The sequence below is a fragment of the Staurois parvus genome, unplaced genomic scaffold, assembly GCF_062004578.1.
Source record: "Staurois parvus isolate SC_StPar_1 unplaced genomic scaffold, SC_StPar_1.0 ptg000439l, whole genome shotgun sequence".
Lineage (NCBI taxonomy): Eukaryota > Metazoa > Chordata > Amphibia > Anura > Ranidae > Staurois > Staurois parvus.
In genome coordinates this window covers 3,127,954-3,148,567 of record NW_028318235.1, presented here as the reverse complement: position 1 = coordinate 3,148,567, position 20,614 = coordinate 3,127,954, and the positions used below count along the sequence as shown (strand labels likewise).

General features: G+C 42.0%; 1 protein-coding gene across 16 annotated transcripts in view; it reads left to right on the top strand.

Annotated features, from left to right (window-relative positions):
- Positions 1–20,614, top strand: part of ADGRL3 (adhesion G protein-coupled receptor L3) — a 1,097,183-nt gene that overhangs the window by 659,076 nt on the left and 417,493 nt on the right. For all 16 annotated transcript variants that reach the window (XM_089687883.1, XM_089687880.1, XM_089687882.1 and 13 more), the window contains one exon: positions 6,784–6,967. In XM_089687883.1, coding sequence (XP_089544009.1) covers positions 6,784–6,967 — 184 coding nt within the window. The remainder of the gene's footprint in view (positions 1–6,783; positions 6,968–20,614) is intronic.

Here is a 20,614-nt window from a genome sequence, read left to right as displayed (position 1 = left end):
CACTGATATGTGGCATTGATGGGCACTGGTATGCACTGATATGTGGCATTGATGGACACTGGCACTGATGAGCACTGACAGGTGGCACTTCTGGGGCCACACTGATCATCAGGGCACACTGATCATCAGTGCCCTGATGATCAGTGTACATGCCCCCTCAGCGGAAAGCGGATTACCGGCTCTCCTCTCCTCTCGAGCTGTCATTGTGACAGCTCAAGAAGAGAGAAATGCCGATAACTGGCATTTCCGTGTTTACATGTGATCAGCTGTGATTGGACACAGCTGATCACATGACCGAGCCGACATCTTCGGCTCTTTCCATGATCTGCTGTGTCCCTGAGCCGCGCATGCACAGTGAGAATGGTAGGACATCATATGATGTCCTATCAGAACGAGAGAACCACCTTGCGCCCGTCATTGTACTATAGGGCGGGCGGAAGGTTAAAGACATTGTACACTTTCAAATGTTTTTGTTGCTTTAACTAGGTATTAGTGTAGTTATACTCCTTGTGTCATTGGTTTGCTTTCTTGTGTAATGATGGGCTTACATATTGTGGCTGCAGTTGGTAGTTTCATGGCTGATCAATTTCCAAATGTCCATTTATTTATTCACCTAACATGTTTTTATTCACTAAAGGGGCAGGACATTTTTTGTTCTAGGTCACAAAGCATCCAATCCATACCTTGCCATTTCATCTGTGTTGTATCACACATAGTTAAATAGTTTATAAGGTTGAACAAAGACATAGGTCCATCCAGTTCAACTTAGGTTTGTGATATTTTTACCCTCTAACAATTTCCAAAGCCCTGTATATTCGGCTTCCTGAGGAAGACATCTGAAAGTTATTTGATGTCATCAACGCTACCTGCTAGCACCAGTTCCTGAGAGAGGAAGTTCCACATTACTGCTCTAAAATAAAGAGCCATTTCTTGGAAGGTTCTTTAATGTTAAACCTCCTATCCTGTAACATCAGATCATGGCCACTTGCCCTCTTCAGGGACCTTAGAGTAAACATTTTACCACAGTTACTGAAGTCATCTTTGATATATTTGTATAATGTAATCATATTCTCTCGTACGTGACTCTTCACCAGATTGAATTATTCATTGAGTAATCAGTTCTCATAGAAGAGGTCATTCATTGCCCTTGTTATTTTGTTGTCCTTTGCTGAACTTTTCCTAATTAAACAATGTTTTTCCAGAGGACTTGAGTGGGAGTACTAGTATGATGAGAAACTGAATGGTGGTCTTTCTGTTAATTGCTGTTTGTGTCTGTATCAAATCTAATTGTTGTTTAGCTCTCACCTGCTGAGCATTAAGCCTAGTACAAAGGATGAGCTTTTGGAGTGATCATCTGACAATCTGATCATTAGTACACATCTTTTGAGATCCGATCTCAACAGTTCATGTGAAATTATCCGAAGGGACAAGCACAAAAATGTTTCTCACACGATACCAGAACGAACAGTTTTCGTTTATCAGTATTGTATTCATCCGAGTGACCAAGACCACACATGCTTGGAAATGAAAAAATACTTTACAACACAATACATTACATTACATCACTTCCAAAGTTGCATTCTGTTGTACAAGAATATTCATAACTTTAGTACCCTCTTCATTTTCAACATGAGACTAGCATGCAAAAAAAGAAAAGACCATTCCTCTGACATTCACATCGCATGTACAAGGCTTTAGACTGAGAAATCCAGAGATTATGGGATATGTACAATAGTTCACAAAAAGTGTAATTTCTTAGACTACAGACAGAGGTCATACAGTCATGGCCAAAAATATTGGCACCCCTGCATTTCTGTCAGATAATGCGCCACTTCACCCAGAAAATTGTTGCAATTACAAATGTTTAAGCATTCTCATGTTTATTTCTTTTGTTTGTATTGGTTTGACACAAAAAAAAGTGGAGAAACAAAAAGCCAAATGTGACACATTCCACACAGAAACCCAAAAATGGACTGGACACATTTATTAGCACCTCAAAATTGCAAGAAATAATTGCATTATAAGTTTTGTGATGCTCCTGTAATTTGTAATTAAACTCACCTGTATCAGTTAACAGATCTTAATGCTCCTGTGTCCACTGTGTGCAACATGGCACTGTAGCTAATCTCCCTGGATGTGGACAAAAGAGAAAAACTTGATGAAAGATTGCAACAAAGGATTGTTCGAATGGTGGATAAAGAATCTCGATCAACTTTCAGACAAATTCAAGCTGACTTTCAGCCACAGTGTACAACTTTGTCAGCTCGCACTATACGCTGCAATCTGAATGAAAAGGAACGCTATGATAGAAGACCCAGGAGGACCCCACTACTGACACAGAAACATAAACAAAGCTAAATTGGAGTTTGCCAAAACTTACCTTAGGAAGCCAAAATCCTAACAGACTAACAGACTAAACAAAATTCCAGCTTTTTGGTAAAGCCCATCATTCTACTGTTTTCAAAAAATAAATGAGGCCTTTAAAGAAAATAATACAGTCCCTATAGCCAGACATGGTGGAGGTTCACTGATGTTTTGGGGTTGCTTTGCTGCTTCAGACACTGGGGAGTTTATTTACTAAAGCTGGAGAGTCCAAAATCAGACTCCCTTCTGCATAGAAACCAATCAGCTTCTAACCTCAGCTTGTTCAATGAAGCTTTGGCAATGAAACCTGGAAGCTGATTGGTTTCTATGCAGAAGGGAGTCTTATTTTGGACTCTCCAGCTTTAGTAAATAAACCCCTGGATGTCTTGACAGTGTGTATGGCATTATGAAATATGAAGCTTACCAATGAAATCTGGGGTTCAATGTAGGAACCAATGTCAGAAAGTTGGGTCTCCGTCAGAGGTCATGGGTCTTACAGCAAGACAATGACCCAAAACACACATCAAAAGCACCCAGAAATGGTTTAAAACAAAGCACTGGAGAGTACTGAACTGGCCAGAAATGAGTCCAGATCTCAATCCCATAGAGCTCCTGTGGAGAGATCTCAAAACAGCAGTTGGGAAAAGGAACCTTTCCAATCTGAGAGACCTGGAGCAGCTGGCAAAAGAAGAGTGGTCCAAAATTACATTAGAAGGTGTAAGAAACATATTGCTGGTTACAGGAAGTGATTGATTTCAGTTATTTTTTCCAAGGGGTGTGGTACCAAATATTAAATTGAGCGTGCCAATAATTTTGTCCAGTCCATTTTTGGGGTTTTGTGTGGAATGTGTCAGATTTGGCTCTTGTTTCTCCACTATTTGTGTCATACCATTACAAACAAAATAAATAAATGCCTAAATATTTCTAATTGCAACAGTTCCCTGGGCAAAGTGGTGAATTATCTGACATAAATGCAGGGGTGCCAATATTTGTGACCATAACTGTATATTAACCTATGTGGTTCCATGCACATGCCTCATGTTTAAACAGAAACGGATAGCACAGGAATGTGAACATTTCTTATCCAGGACAATACCTGGCACCATACTATAATTGATGGGTTCTTCTTGCAATGTCCAAGCAGCAGATTCCACCCAGCTCCCCTTCAATGCTCCTAAGTGAGGGATCCCTTCCGCAGCTCAGCTTTCACAGGAGTCTCTTCATCAAGCCTCCAGCCCATAACTCATATTGGGCCCCTTGCCTACAACTCACATACAAATTACATTCTTTGGATTTACGAACAACTGCTGTTTATGGACATGGAACTTATTTTGCAGTAAATGCAAGTTACTCTGCTTATGAAAAATATTCCTCATCTGATGGAAATGGACAGAGACACATGTACCTGGCCCACGTTCTCACCGGACTCTACTGTGTTGGAAGCAAAGAGATGAAAGCACCTCCAGCCAAAATCCAGCAAACCCCACCAACCTCTATGACAGCATGACGGATAATGTCCAGAACCCTTCAATGTTTGTGATATTTAATGACATCCAGGCCTACCCCGAATATCACATCATCTTCCAGTGATGATCTATGACTGTGTCCCAGGAACACACAAATCTCCGCCCATTTACACTTCCTTCAACTTTAACACACATTAAAGCGCCTACAGCTTCAACAGGCTTTTTTGATGCTTCAGTGATGCTTTAATGGAGCATGGCAAATGCCCTGTGTGTGTTGATTTTCTATTTGTTTTAAATGGGCCCAGAAGAACCATGGCTCTGTAGTATCCATACTCGGCAGATCCCCAGCTCATTAGTACCCTTGTTTGGCAGGTTCCTAGCTTATTAGTGCACTCATTCTGCAGATCCCCCGCTCAGTAGTAGCCCCCATCTCTGCAGATCTCCCACTCACTAGTACCCCCAGCTCTGCTGATCCCCCGCTCACTAGTACCCCCAGCTCTGCTGATCCCCCCGCTCACTAGTAACCTTCAGCTCTGCTGATCCCCCACTCATAAGTAACCTCCAGCTCTGAAGATCTCCCACTCACTAGTACCCCCAGCTCTGCTGATCCCCCATTCACTAGTAACCTCCAGCTCTGCAGATCTCCCACTCACTAGTACCCCCAGCTCTGCTGATCCCCCACTCACTAGTACCCCCAGCTCTGCTGATCCCCCACTCACTAGTAACCTCCAGCTCTGCAGATCCCCTGCTCACTAGTACCCCCAGCTCTGCTGATCCCCCACTCACTAGTAACCTCCAGCTCTGCAGATCCCCTGCTCACTAGTACCCCCAGCTCTGCTGATCCCCCACTCACTAGTAACCTCCATCTCTCCTGATCCTCTGGTTTACGGATCTTCCTCTCTCTCTTGTCCCCACTCAACTCCCGCTATATTGCTCAGTCCTGTCTCTCTGGTTCCCGCTCACCTTCTGCTATAGCGTTTCTATGTTGCACACCACATGTGCCATCTTTTAGTTGCTCTGCTCTGGTCCGGACCCCGTTAACCTTCCTGCTGCTCCACGCTGCACACCAGATGTGGCGTCTGCACCAGACACTCCCAGAATATATCCACAGGAAACGGAAGTGACTGCTGATGACGTCTTTCCATTTCGCTTGTTGGTTTCCTAGTGAATCCTGGGATATCTCATGCCTCCAATACTCCAAAGCAAAGCTGACTCTGAATAAAAGCCTCTGAAAAGCTAAAAAAAAGTGTTACTAAACCCAGGATCCTGCATTCACTATATCTGGTCTCCTACTGTACACAGAACATGGAAATGCAATTATTTGAGTAAATATAAACTGCTAAATACCTTTTCTCATCAGCAGTTAGAGCAGACTTCTATTAGTGTCCAGCCAAGCACTGTTTAAAGCTTGTAGGAGGAGTTTTCATTCTGCTTTGGAGGATGCAGAACCCCTGACCTTTGTCTGGACAGTGCCAATTGGCCCAGTGCTGATCACATGCACTCTCCCAAGAAAAAGAAAGCATCTCTAGCAATACATACCAAACTGAGTATGTGCAGAATGACTCCCCATGATATGTCTTATGAGGAGATAAGAGGGGGACATTGGAAGAAGGTGAGGATCAGAGAAGTCAGGATCAAACAGTGTTTTTACATAATGGAGAGGATTAACCCCTTAGGTTCCACAGTGAGTATAGCAAGCATGATTTACTGCATATACAGACTGATTTTACTGTTGTGGGTTCAGTAACACTTTAAACAGAACTATTTATTAGCCTGAAGTAAATACCTAATATGCTGTGATGCATCCTATAAATGATTTAGATAACTGACCATGAGGGAATAACCCTCAGTACTTGGTTTTGTGTAGAACTATGACAAATTCTATCATCTGAGTATAGGTCTGTGTGTTGGGCAACATATTGGTGTGTAGAACTATCTAGAAGGCATTAAAATAGCAAAATAAAATTATGTATGTAATGTCACTGATGTACAGCACAAAAGGGATAGTTGATGCTGTGGCTAAAAATGGCATAATACTGTATGTGGTGTAGTTGGTAGTCAAATTGCTATGTGTTATTAATTCTAACCTAAAATAGATGTTTTTTTCTTTCGTTTGCATCGTCTTTCATTCTGTGTTGAGTAATTAACAAGTATTTGGCTTCAACACTGTCAAGTTTTGCTAAAACAATCAAATATTAAAAAGATACGCAAACATACATTTTCAGTATGTGTCCAAATTGGGAAGAATGCGCCTATTTTTATTCTTGTGTTTTTTCTGAGGATAGACAGTGCATAGTAAGTGAAGGGAAGGATCAGATACTTGTTGAAAGGTCTGTGATTGTGTTTTAGGTCCACAAGTGAAGTCATATTGGAAAAAAATGTTTGTGCTTTATGATTAGTGGAGTTAATTTTGGCAAACACAGCTCCCCTTCCACTTCCTAAACAAAGAGAACTAAGTAGGACTTTTCAGTGCTAGGATAGTCAAAAAAGAGGATCTAAATGGTAGGCTGCAGTTTTTAAATATGCTTTAAATTATACTATATGAATTAGAAGAAGTAACAAACATAAGCTATGTGTTATCCCAACAGGGCTGAAAACGTATGGGGGTGGCTAGGTAAAAGCTGTATATACTGTATATTTTAGATTCTGGAATCTGATGTTTTTGTGAACCAAAACTAGGAAAACCAAAAGCATTGCATTTGGATATTTTTTTTGGAACGAGTTGTGAAGTCTATTACTAATAGTAATATATCATTTAGCTATGTTTGTTATTGAGGAACAGCCTCAGTTTGTATGTATTGTTTACTACATAGTGTTCTTTCTGACATTAATACTAGGTTGTTTCCTTTGTTTTCCATCAGAATGCTCATGTAAGCTAGTTTGTTTAACTTCTGATGCTTTTGTTCAAACTGCGTAGTAACTGTATTCCTTATTTATTTATTGTACTTTGTAGGCAATGGTTGAGACTGTTAACAATCTCCTCCAACCGCAAGCTCAGAATGCATGGCAAGACCTGACTGCAAAGGACCAGCTGCGAGCAGCCACCATGCTTCTTGACACAGTTGAAGAAGGAGCTTTTGTGTTGGCTGATAATCTCTTAAAAACAGACATTGTGAGGGAAAACACAGACAATATTCGTAAGTAAAATGTGAATAAGAGTTCATTTATTGTTCTTTTAAATAATATTTAAGCATGTATGTGCATATAAAATTGTGCACAATTTTGGCAAGGGAAAGCCTTTCATTAATGTACAAGAAATAATTTTAGTGAGGTCACCTCCAAGGTACTGATACTATGTCTTTCTTTTGTAATATCTTTATTAGGGAAAGTGAAAGCATATAACAAGGTACAATAGAATGCAGTGAAGGTAAGGTTTAGGACACCTCATAGGAGCTGGGTTAGTTATTGTGACAACATCACAGAGTAGTACAGAAGTAGTAAAAATACTTTGCAGTGTACCAAAGATAACATAATTCAACAGTTCAGTTAATTAGGTATTGTTCCGGAAATTTTACAGATAGGCAACTCCTATCCTCATAGTGATTAGTGGTTCCAAATTAATAATACCTACTGCAGTAGGGAACAGACACAAAAAGATACACTCAACATGTTTCCAAATAACTGTTCTGTTTATTGGAATTTTTTATATACACTTGCATTTGTAAATATCACATTATGATTACAGTTTTACTTTTATGGTAACATAGGTAGGCTAATTTGTAATCAGGACTTGAAAGAATGTAAACGTGTAATCAAAGCATTATCAGTGCCGTGTTCACAATGAGTGCAGTGTGCAATACATAGGCAAACCATACAAAAGGTATACAGTTGTGTCCAAAATTATTCAACCCCCAATGCTGTAAAGGGGTTTAGGGACTATAGTGTACATTTGGAATTGTATTCAGAATCAAATCCTACAAGGACGTTGTAACTACCCAAATGCAACTAAAATGACATCAATTGTTTATGTAATACAGTAGTAAATGGTTCTTATGTGGTTTCTTCATTGCCACAATTATTCAACCCCTTAAAGACTACCACTCTGAAGAACAGAGGTTCATACAGGTGCTTTCCATCAGGTATTGAAAACACCTGTGGATGTCACCGAGCAGCAATCAAGCATAATAAGCACCAATTAGGCAGCTTTAAAATGACTGTGATACTCAGCTCCTTCTAGACATTTACTGGTGTGGTTACAAACATGGTGAAGGCAAGAGAATGGTCCAGGAAGACAAGAGAAGAGGTGATTTCTCTTCACAGGAAGGGCAATGGCTATAAGAAGATTGCAAAGATGTTAAACATACCAAGAGACACCTTAGGAAGCATCATTCGCAAATTCAAGGCAAAGGGCACTGTTGAAACGCTACCTGGTCGTGGCAGAAAGAAGATGCTGACTTCGACTGCTGTGCGCTACCTGAAGCGTAGAGTGGAGAGAAGTCCCCGTGTGACTGCTGAGGAACTGAGAAAAGATTTGTCAGATGTGGGTACAGAAGTTTCAGCCCAGACAATAAGACGCACACTGCGTAATGAAGGCCTCCGTGCCAGAACTCCCAGGCGTACCCCCTTGCTGTCTCCAAAGAATAAGAAGAGTCGACTGCAGTATGCCAAAAGCCATGTGGACAAACCACAAAAGTTGTGGGATAGTGTTCTGTGGACTGATGAAACAAAATTAGAACTGTTTGGGCCCATGGATCAACGCTATGTTTGGAGGAGGAAGAACAAGGCCTATGATGAAAAGAACACCTTGCCTACTGTGAAGCATGGTGGAGGGTCAATCATGCTTTGGGGCTGTTTTGCTTCTGCAGGTACAGGGAAGCTTCAGCGTGTGCAAGGTACCATGAATTCTCTTCAGTACCAGGAGATATTGGATGGAAACGTGATGCAGTCCGTCACACACCTGAGGCTTGGGAGACGTTGGACCTTTCAACAGGACAATGATCCCAAGCATACCTCCAAGTCCACTAGAGCATGGTTGCAGAGGAAAGGCTGGAACATTTTGGAGTGGCCATCGCAGTCACCAGACTTAAATCCGATTGAGAACCTCTGGTGGGACTTAAAGAAAGCAGTTGCAGTGCGCAAGCCTAAGAATGTGACTGAACTGGAGGCCTTTGCCCATGAAGAATGGGCGAAGATACCCGTAGATCGCTGCAAGACACTTGTGTCAAGCTATGCTTCACGTTTAAAAGCTGTTATAACTGTAAAAGGATGCTGTACTAAGTACTAAGATTGAATGTCACTTGGGGGTTGAATAAAACTGATAATGCTGTGAGCACAGAAAAGACATTTGTGGTTATTTCATTATAACTGTTATGTTATATTTGTCTGACCTACAAGTGCCTCTTTAATGTAAATGTAAGCAAGATGACTGAATGATCAAAAGCAATGTCAAACTGGCCAAAACACTCAATTTCAGTGGGGGTTGAATAATTTTGGACACAACTGTAGGTTAGAGGGATGCAGATTGGGAAGGACCCCTCAAAATTACTTTTTAAAAATATATTTGCATTCAAATTTTACAGCACACCAGGAAAATAGACAAGGATTACCTCTGTGGCATAAAATTTAAGTAGATTTAGATGTTGTAATCTGCCCAGTACTGCAAGTTGTCATTTTCCAGTGCACTTTACCTACCAGGAGTACGAAGCAAATAACTCCCTTACGAATTGTGGGGAGTGAGCCCAGTAATATAAAGTCAAATTACAGGGAAGGTTGGACGGGGACACCTGATAAATGTGTGTAGATAAAAAAAAATGGTTATACAGAAGGTACAGTTAGTACTGCATGATAACCAAATGTTTAACATCATTCCACCAATCTCCACATACCAAGCACAAGTCAGGGCCACAGGAAAGATTTTGTTTTGTACAGCTATACAGTTATACAAGTATAACAGGTGTCATCAACTGAGCTAAACAAAACAAACTGGATCCTACACTTACTATGACTGGTTTTAACCGAGGAGCAGAGTCTTAAGGACAGGCAGCATTCTTTAGGGACTCCATAACAGGGGTTTGGACTTGTCTGCATCCCGACCCCAGGTCACTTCCACAGATACTGGCTGATGTAGCAAGAAAATGCGCTAGAACTACCAGTAGAAAGGGCCTGGTGATTAGTGAGGAAGCAGAATTTGGCAAATCGTTTCCCAGAAGTAGCTGTGCCAAGATGCAAGTGCTCGAAGGATTTTGGCAAACAGGGTATAGTTGTGCTTAGAAGCAAGCACTTTAAGGAGCAGAATTGGCAACAGAGCAGACTTGGAGTGCCAGTGACCGGCTGCAAGGGCTCAGAGGAGCAGAGTTTGGCAAATGGTGACACTGGCAAGAGTATCAGTAACCAGGGCAAAAGGTGGAGCCTGCCAGCCACAGTGCCAGTGGAGCATACCAGGATCAATGCTAGTAGACAGGAGTGACATAAACCCTCATGCTCAAAATATAATGATGAAATAATTCATAACCGCTGTAATGTACTCTGTTTTCTGCAGGTGAGTGGATAGCCCCCCAGAACTCTGGTATTGGGAGGTGGGTGCAGAAATTTTTAACACATGAGCCATTTAAGTGGGGTATAAGTGGTACCTCATATGGAAAAAGGATGACACCAGGTCCCAAACTATCTTGTCACTGCTCCCCATGTAGTCTGGGCATCCAGGGCGCTCCACGTAACTATCTTGTCCCTCGTAAATCTGAAAATTACATGTATAGCCTGTTGCCCTCTCACAGGTCTTATAAATTTTGACCCCATATCTGGCACGCTTGCTGGGGAGAAATTGTTTGACTGCAAGGCAGTCAGCAAAATTAATGAGGGACACATCAACGCAGACATTTTGCTGGGAAATATACACATCTGCATATTTCAGGTTAAGGTAATTCACGAGGGGCTGGATTTTGTCGAGCCTATCATATTCAGGGTCACCCCGAGGATGACAGAGTGTCATTGAAATGCATAAATTGCATTATATTCTCATATCTCTACCTGGCTATGGCAGCAGAGAACACAGACATATGATGAATCAGGTCTGTGGACCCATACAACCGCAACTAATGTTTTAGTAATGTTGAGGGTTAGGCCCAAAAAAACTTTAAATTTGTAAACCGTAATAGGTATCCATGCAAAAGGTCTGGCAAGGTTTGAACTTGGGTTGGCGGTGAAAATGTTTGCATATAAATTGCTTTGATTCACAATCAATCCATACAGTTCTTCCGTGAAAAACAGCTCCAAAAAATCAAGGGGAAATTTGCTGTTTCCACCTGAATTCCGGGTTGGGCAGTGAATGGGGGATGAATGGGTGCTGTAGAATTTGTGGGCTGCCAATAAGGATTTGCAATCACATCCAGAAGGACACTATGGGCTTTACGGGCCTCTGTTCGAATTCTTGGTGGCTGCGGGACACTACTTGATCTAGCCACCTCACCAGCTTGTACTACACTTATGGGACTCGCCATGTCACCAAGTGATACTGCAGTAAAAGACCAGAATGTACCAGGCTGCTGGTGCTCGCCAGTTCACCAAAAGGTAGAGCGGCACTAGAACTGGCACTCTGCTGCATATTAGAATCATCAATGCAATTGTAACACCTCAGCAACCTGGGAACGGAGTGAGGTACACCTGACCTTAGCAGGCACCTCTACTCCATCATCTGAGCTATCTGTCAGGGTGCCACAGGTTCGTATTCTGAGCCTGATTCTGTAAGTGAGCTTTCCCTTGCTGGGGGAGAGGGGGAGTGGGGTTAAGTGTAGGGGCTAAACGCAGATGCTGGCAGGTGTCTGGGCTGATCCCACTAACGCTGCATTTTTGGGGACACTATACTATTGTGAAAGCTGGTATAGTATATATCTGATCAAAGATATTGAACCATTCAGACACTATACTACAGTGGGGGTTTATTGTATATGTGAGCGTGTTCCTGGCAATCAAAGGGCTAAATGTGATGACTGATGTAGTGGCGGGCAATCTGATGCTATCTGGGAGGGACTCTGACTGACGCCAACGCTATCTGAAGTAGCCTGTGACACTAATACAGTGATTGGTAAAAAATCTGTACACTGTTCTAATGACACTGGTGACAGGGCTGTGCAAAAGTTAACTGAAGGATGACCGGGAGTTAAATGTGACTTAGCTGTGCTTTTACAGTAATAGTGTGGTGCTTTTACTCACGTGGTTCTGCTTTCTTCTCTCTCTGGAACCAAATGTGCTCCAGGGAGAGAAGATTGCATCATTTCCTGTGCCTGTGTAATGTAATCACAGGCACAGGAATATCTCTGATTCAGTACAGATGATCAGCAGAAAAATCATTGGCCTGAATCTGCTGAGTGATCTGTCCTGTTAAATTACAGCACTGCCAGGCCAGCGGGCGTGTGCTTTCCCCCTGCCCATGAACATGGCGGGAGCTCGGATCACGTATATATACATGATTTTGTGCAGGAAGTCCACCCTGTAGCAGTAAGCCTGCTTTAGGGTGGAGGGGAACTGGTTAATGGTCCAACAACTATACCTCAATGTTCTCTTAGAACTCTGGGATGAATATCATCAGGGCCCATTGCTTTATTAAGCTTTAACTGAGCCAGTTCCTCTGCTACCTCTGTCTCCAGGAATCTTAAAAATTAACCATCATTACTGGAACCAATATGACTCTACAACCTGTTATTGCTACTTCAATTTATTTCTGAGAAGAGTGAACAGAAATAATTGTTTAAATGGTTTGCCAAATCCAGGTCTCCCTCAACATAAGTGTTGTGCCCAGTTTTCATCTTCGTGATCCCATTGTATATTTTTCCTTCTGTCGCTGATGTACCTAAAAAAAGGTTTTATCTCCTTTCCTTATAAATGTAACAATTTCCTCTTCTTTGTGTGCTTTGGCAGCATTGAGAATATGTTTGAATGATACCCTTTAATAAGTAATAAATAAAAAGCTCAAAATGAATGCATCACAAACAATAACTTATGACATGTCATCCTCAAAAACCCCCGTTGGGGTGCTGTATACTAAAGTCCTCTCACTGTCTCCTAGGTAGAACTCAAACTGACTGTGCATCGGCATCTCCCTCTGTCACACACACACTGACAGATTTCTGTACAGTGTACCGTACCGGTATCAGCGCCATCCCCCGGGACGCGTTTCAGAGGGCATGGTGTTTTTTTTCAAGTCCGTCCAACACCATTGGAAGCATCTTTAAATAGCCAAGCCAAGTGTCAATAAAATCAACCCCAATGGACCAACAGATGACCAGGCTAGAGCTGTGCTTTGGCTGTATTTGGGGGGGCCATCCCAAATTATAATTATATCGATGTGGTCTCTACATCATCATTTGGGATGGCCTTCCAGATATATACTTTGATGTGTATTTTAAAGGACAGTGCACTTAATTTTGGTTTATATTATATATAATCTAGTTTGTTCCAGGATGAAAACAAATTAAACACAGCACCTCTAAGTGTGTACTGCAAAGATATTTAATAAAAAGATAAGTAGTAACTCACATCTTAGAATATAAAAGCAGGGCGAGACATCTATTGCCAGATTTTGTGTGACTGATCCAGAGAGGAGATCGATTAGGTCCGTCAGCAGTTGTGCTGTGCATGGATGGTAAAGCCTGGTGGAATCTCCAAGGTGTCTGCCAGCAGATGGTGCTGTGCATGTGCAGCATGGATGGTGAAGCCTGGCGGAGTCTCCAAAATGTCCGGGATCAGCACGTTTGGCATCTAACGTCATCAAAGTGCGATGCGTTTCTGAGCATGCGCAGGGCGAGCAGAGTGCGGCACGCTCTTTCACCTGGCAGGGAGGAGCAAGGAGGTGAAGGAGCCTTATGTAGAGCAAGGGGTGGATGATGGACAGGGCCAGGGGTAGGGAAAAACGAAGGGTACTGTCACAGAGCAGCAGACAAGCCGTCTGTGAATAGGAGAAGTATTGACACTGGTGGAGGGATGCTTACATAGACAGATTATAAAACATGGGCTTCACATAAAAACACGATCAGCACAAAATAAAAGGAATAAATATGGATGTTGGTGACAATATGAGACAATTATAAGTAATGTTAAAAATATATGGCATTGGGAAAAATTACAAAAATTCAAAAAGCAAACAACAGAAAAAGAGGGGGGCGGGGATGATAGACTTTAACAGTGCCCACTGATTACTTACTCCTGTCGTTTTACCCCAGCCATTTAATTAATTTTTGTGGAGTTCCTCCATTTCAGCAAAATTAGTCCTTTTGAAATATATCACTTTTGTTTTGTATATGATTTTTCAGTTTTGTTTTAATATCAAACCAAAGACATAAGTGATCACTAGAACCCACATTTTCTTCCACCTCAACATCAGACAATCAATCCCAATTTGTCAATACTAGGTCTAGAACATGATCATCTCCGGTTGAGCTTTCTACTGTTTCAGAGAAACCCCATTCATTGCCTCCATTACATCCCTGCTTCTGCTTGTAATAGCAGTTTGAGAATTCCAGTTAATGTCAGGTATGTTGAAGTCACCCATAATTAAAACCTCTCCTTTCATTGCCATTTTAGTTACCTCGTCAATCAACAAGTTATAATATTCTTCAGTCTGTCCTGAGGGTCTGTATACTATACCAATTCTAAAGGAAGATCCCTCTCTGGTTGGAAGGCAGACCCAGAGGGTTGTGAATATTTAATTTGTTTTTTTTAATTATTGTTAGCCTTATGCTATTTTTGACATATTTGGCAACTCCACCTCTTCCCTACTATGTCGTTCCTGTATAGTGTATACCCTGGTATAGTTATTTCCCAGTCATTTTAATCATTGAACCATATCTCTATAATTGCAACAAGGTCCATGTTGTCCCTAGGCATAAGAGCTGTTGGCTCACAAAGCATATTGCCTAAACTGCAAGCATTAGTGCACATGACATGGCAACTACTGCTATCTACTGCTTTATTTTTAGCACCAGAAACTTTAACTGAAGTGAATACCCCTTAGCCTTAGCAACACAAACCCTATTTGTTTCAATCTGCTGGGCACAAAAGTGCTCCTCACCAATTAGCTCCTTAACAACCAGTTATTCTTCACAATAATTTGGGATCGGATTCGAAAATATTGAATCCTTTGATTACAAACGAATATACAAAACGAATGCCGAAGATAATAAATTATTCCTGAAAACAAATATGTTCAACATAACAAATATGACAAAGCGAAATTCTTCAATTAACCGGTTGCCGACCAGCCATAGTACATATACTGCAGCAGGGCAGCACCGCTGTGCAAAATCAACACGTGATTTTGCATTTCAGGTAGCGGGCGCATGCAAGGCGCGTGACCGTCTTGCTCGCACCGCCGATTGCGGCCGCGGGTGTCAATCACCGGTGATTACCCGCTGAAGCCCAGCGATTACCGGAAAACACTGACAGGGAGGACGGCTGCAGTGTTAACACTGCAGCTCTGCTCCCTGTCAGTTTGAGCACACTGATCCGGATAGCGGAGCTCAGCTTTCTGGATAAGTGTGTTACTGTAAAGTACACACCCCCACCGCCTAGTGAAACACTCCCCTCACACAGTTAACCCTTTGATTGCTTCCAAATGTTATCCCCTTCCTCCCCAGTGCCATTAGTACAGTGTCTGTGTTTTTTTTTTTTGCACTGATCACTGTATTGGTGTCAGTGGGGATGTCAGTGACCCCAAGTTAGTTCCCCCCCAATGTCAGAATGTCCGCCGCAGTCCTGTAATAAGTTGCTGATCGCCGCCATAAGTCGCTAATCACCGCCGTTATTAGTATAAAAAAAAATTAAATTCCAGTATATATACCGCTATAACTTTCACGTAAACCAATTAATTTACACGTATTGAGATTTTTTTTAGCAAAGACATGTTGCAGAATACATTTTGGCCTAAATTTATGGTGAAATTTGATTTTAAAATTTTTTTTTACTGGACATGTTTTATAGCAAAAAGTCCAAAATATTTATTTTTCCTCAAAATTGTTGGTCTTTTTTTTTTACAGCGCAAAAAATAGAAAAACACACAGGCGATCAAATACCACCAAAAGAAAGCTCAATTCGTGGGGAAAAAGGACATAAATTGAATTTTGGTGCAGCGTTGCATGACCGCGCAATTGTCAGTTAAAGTAATGCAGCGCCGTAACACAAACCGCATCTGTAACCGCTTCCTGACCGCTCTATAGCAGAAATACTGCTACAGGGCAGCACGGGAGCACATGATTCACACTCCCGTGGTTTTCACGCCTCTCCCAGATAGTGTCAGATTGCCCATCAGTACACCAGTAATCACATTTAACCCCTTGATTGCCAGGAAGATGCTCATACACAATAAACCTCCATTGCTAGTATAGTGTCTGAACGGATCAATATCTTTGATCAGATCAGCACTATACCAGCGTTCACATTAGTATAGTGTCCCCAAAAACGCAGCGTTAGCGGGATCAGCCCTGGCACCTGCCAACACCTGCGATTAGCCCCTATGCTTACTCCCCCTTCTTCTCCCCCAACAAGTGCAGTGTCAGTAGGTTACTGTCACTTGATACATTGCATACAAAACTGCAGTGTTGGCAGAATCAGGCCTGATCTCTGTTAGCTGGTAAATTTTGATGACTTTCATATGCAGCAGAGTGCCAGTACTAGTGCTGTGGTACCTTTTGGTGAACTGGCAAGCACTAGTGGCCTAGTACATCCTGGTCTTTCACATACCAGCACTGCAGTATCACTTGGTGACATGGCGAGTCCCATAAGTGTAGTACAAGCTGGTGCGGTGGTGAGCAAAAGTATTGGTTCGCAACCACCAAGAATTCGCACACAGGCCCGTAGAGCCCCTAGTATCCTTCCGAATGTGCTTGCAAATCCCGATTGGCAGCCCAAAATTTCTGCAGCACAAGTACTTCCCCCATCCACTGCCCAACCTGAAATTCAGGTGGAAGCAGCAAATTTAACTACTCCCCTTGATTTTTGGAGCTGTTTTTCACATTCCGTCTGTATGCATTGATTGTGGATCAAAGCATTTTATATGCACAACAATTTATCGCCGCCAACCCAAATTCAAACCTTGCCAGACCATTCACATGGAAACCCATTACGGTTTCCGAATTTACATTTTTTGGGGGCCTAACCCTTAACATGGGCATTACTAAAAAAAATTAATTGCAGTTGTATTGGTCCACAGACCCGATTCATCATATGCCCGTGTTCTCTGCTGCCATGGCCAGGCATTGATATGAGAGTATAATGTGTTTTATGCATTTCAACGACAATACACTCTGTCGCCCTCGGGGTGACCCTGAATTTGACCAGCTCCACAAAATTCAGCCCCTCGCAAATCACCTTAATCAAAAATTTGCAGATGTCTATACTCCCCAGCAAAAAAATCTGCGTTGATGAGTCCCTCATTAATTTTTCTGGCCGCCTGGCATTCAAACAATTTCTCCCCAGCAAGCGTGCCAGATATGGGGTCACGATTATAAGACCTGTGGGAGGGCAACAGGCTATACTTATAAGTTTCGGATTTATGAGGGAAAAGATAGTCACGTGGAGCCCCCCGGATGCCCAGACTACATGGGGAGTAGTGGCAAGATAGTTTGGGACTTGGTGTCATCCTTTTTCCATATGGGCTACCACTTATACAGTACGTGGACAATTTTTATTCAAGCGTGCCACTATTTAGACATTTGCACAATCTTGGAAATGGCGCATGTGGCACCGTGCGTCCTAATGTGTGCCCACCATTAGAAGTGGGTGGATGCAGGGCGGTATATTCTAATGGTGGGCAGACCACACACTTTTTCTGGCAGAGATTTATTCTCTTTTTTTCCATTCAGTCCACAGGCTGCATACAAAACAAAAAAAAGAACATAGCATATATACCCAACAAGTATCAGCGACGTACTGGTACATCCCTGGACTTTGAATGGTTATACCAGGATGATGCCTACAGCTGCAGGAATCATCCTGGTATCATTAATTTGAGCCGGCGATTGGCTTTCATGTAAAAGCAATCCTAGTGGCTAATTAGCTGCAGGATTGCTTTTACAAGCAGTGGGAGATGATGACCCCCCTCCCCCGCTGCCTTCCATGGCCTTCTTGGGCAGTCCCGTGCCATCAGGGGAACCTGAGAATGCAGCCGGTGTTTCTCCAGCTGACCATAGAGCTTATTGAAGATCAGAATTGTGCCAATCATCTCTTTAGTCTAAGAAATCGGAAGCTACGAGCATTTCATCACTTCCGTTTTGCAGGATATAAACAGCGCCATTTGTAAATTGGGAAAGCATCTGATCACACCGATCTTAGTTTGATTAGATAATGTAAGGGCAGAGGAGATATCTAGAGCCTGATAGACCCCAGATTTCTCAAAAAAGAATATATGACAATGCCCATTGAAGTTATAGGGGATATTTGCATTCCCTGTGATAGCATTAAAAGTGATAAAAAAAAATGAAAGGGACAATGTAAAAATAATTGTAAAAAATCAAAATAACTTAAAAAAAAAAAACCTCGCCCTCCACACGCGCACACCTGTGTGCGCGAGTGTTGACCCTGTCCTGGTATCTAAACAGCGGTTGCACCATGCATGTGAGGTATGTCTATGAACGTCAGATTAAGGCCAGTAATTCTAACAGTAGACCTCCTCTGTAAGCTAAAATGGTAGCTTGTAAAGGCTTTTAAAATGTTGCCTATGGATATTAAAAACTTATGCAGTTTGTTGCCATTGCACGAGGCATGCGCAGTTTTAAATCATGTCATGTTTGGTAACTATTTACTCGGCATACCATCATCTTTTATATTTTACCAAGTAATTTGCCAATATATTGTGTTTTTGTGCATTAAAAGTAAAAAAAGTGTATTTTTTAAAAAAATTATGAAAAATCGCTGCGCAAGTACTATGTGACATAAAAAATTGTAGCACCCACCATTTTACTCACTAGGGTGTCTGTTTAAAAGAAAAAAATAATGTTTGGGGGTTTCAATTAATTTCCTAGCAAAAAATACGGATTTTTTTCATATAAACAAAAAGTGTCAGAAAAGGCTTGATCTTCAGGTGGTTAGAAGAGTGAGTGATGTGTGGCATAAACTTCTAATGCTGGGCATAAAATGCCCCCACCCCCCAAAACGACCCCTTTTTGGAAAGTAGACACCTCACACCATTTGCTGAAAGGCATGTTGAATCAGTAGAAGAATTTATTTTTTTACCACAAGTTTTTGAAAAATGATAAAAATAATAATTTTTTTTTTTACACAAAATTGTCACTTAAATGATTTACTGCTCACACATGCCATGGGTATATGTGGAGTTACTCCCCAAAATACATTCTTCTACTTCTTCTGAGTATAGGGGTACCATGTGAGAGACGTTTTGGCAGTCTAGCCAAGTACAGGACCCAAAAGCCAATAAGCACCTTCAGTCTTTTAAAGGGCTTTATTTCCTCATTATACTTCCTGACTACCTCCCCAAATGACCCCTTTTAGGAAAGTAGACACCCCAAGGAATTTGACAAGAAGCATGATGAGTATTTTCCAGATCTCGTTTGTTGCCACAAGTTTTTGGAAAATGAAGAAAATAAACAAAAACATATTTTTCCTTTTTTTTTATTTCCACACCTTGTGAGAAAATATGAGATCTGCAAAATACTCACCATGCCTCTTTTTAAATTCCTTGGGGTGTCTACTTTCCAAAAAGGGGTCATTTGATGGGGGGTTGGTGCTATCCTGGCATTTCAGGGCCTCCGAAACTGTGATAGGTAGTGAGGAAGTGAAATTAGGAAGTTACGCACCTTCGGGCTTTTAAAGTGGTCATTGGATTTCAGGCTCCTGTATGTGGCTAGGCTCCCAAAAAGTTTCACACATGTGGTATCCCCATACTCGGTAGTAGAAGCAGAATGTATTTTGGGGTGTAATTCCACATACAGTATACCCATGGCTTGTGCGAGAAATATATCATTTAAATGACAACTTTGTGGGAAAAAAAAATGTTTTTGTCATGGACCCAATATGCCTCTCAGCAGATAGCTTAGGGTGTCTACTTTCCGAAAAGGGGTCATTTGAGGGTGTTTGTACTATCCTGGTATTTTAGCACCTCAAGAAATGTCACAAGTCAGAAAGTAAAAACTGTGTAAATTCCATTATCTATACCATAGTTTGTAGATGCTATAACTAGAGATGAGCGAAGAAATGAAAAATTCGATTCGACTGATTCGGCGAATTCGTGGACAATATTCGATTCGAGTCGAATAAATTCGCTGTGAATTTAACTTAAAAAAGGGTGTTTCTAGGCTTCAGAGAGACTTAATATTAGTGCAGAACACTGTACCTTTAATTTAAATGCCCTTGGAGTCTGCTGGGGAAGAGAAATAATACTGTCTGTCAGTATGACATGCAGATGAGTGCCGTCGATCTTAGAATCACTGCACACTTCACTCCTTTGGCCAGTCACGGGGCCAAAACCAGTGTTTGGAGCCACAGTGTGGCGGTGGAGGCAGCAGCAATGGGAGGCCATACAGCAACCTATGACAAAATGGAAACCAGCAGGAGCGTGAGGAGACCTGAAAGTGGCACATGGCAGAGTGGGAGCAATGGGAGGCGGTACAGGGACCCAGGTCACACTGTGGGCCCAGCAGCAGCGTGACCAGGCGGTACGGGGGCCCATGGCCGATATGGGGCTTGGTGGCACCTATGGAAGGCCTGTAATCTGCCAGCAACCTATGACAAAATGGACAACCGCAGGAGTGTGAGGAGATTTCAAAGTGGCACATGGCAGAGTGGAAGCAATGGGAGGCCGTACAGGGACCCAGGTCACACTGTGGGACCAGCATCAGCGT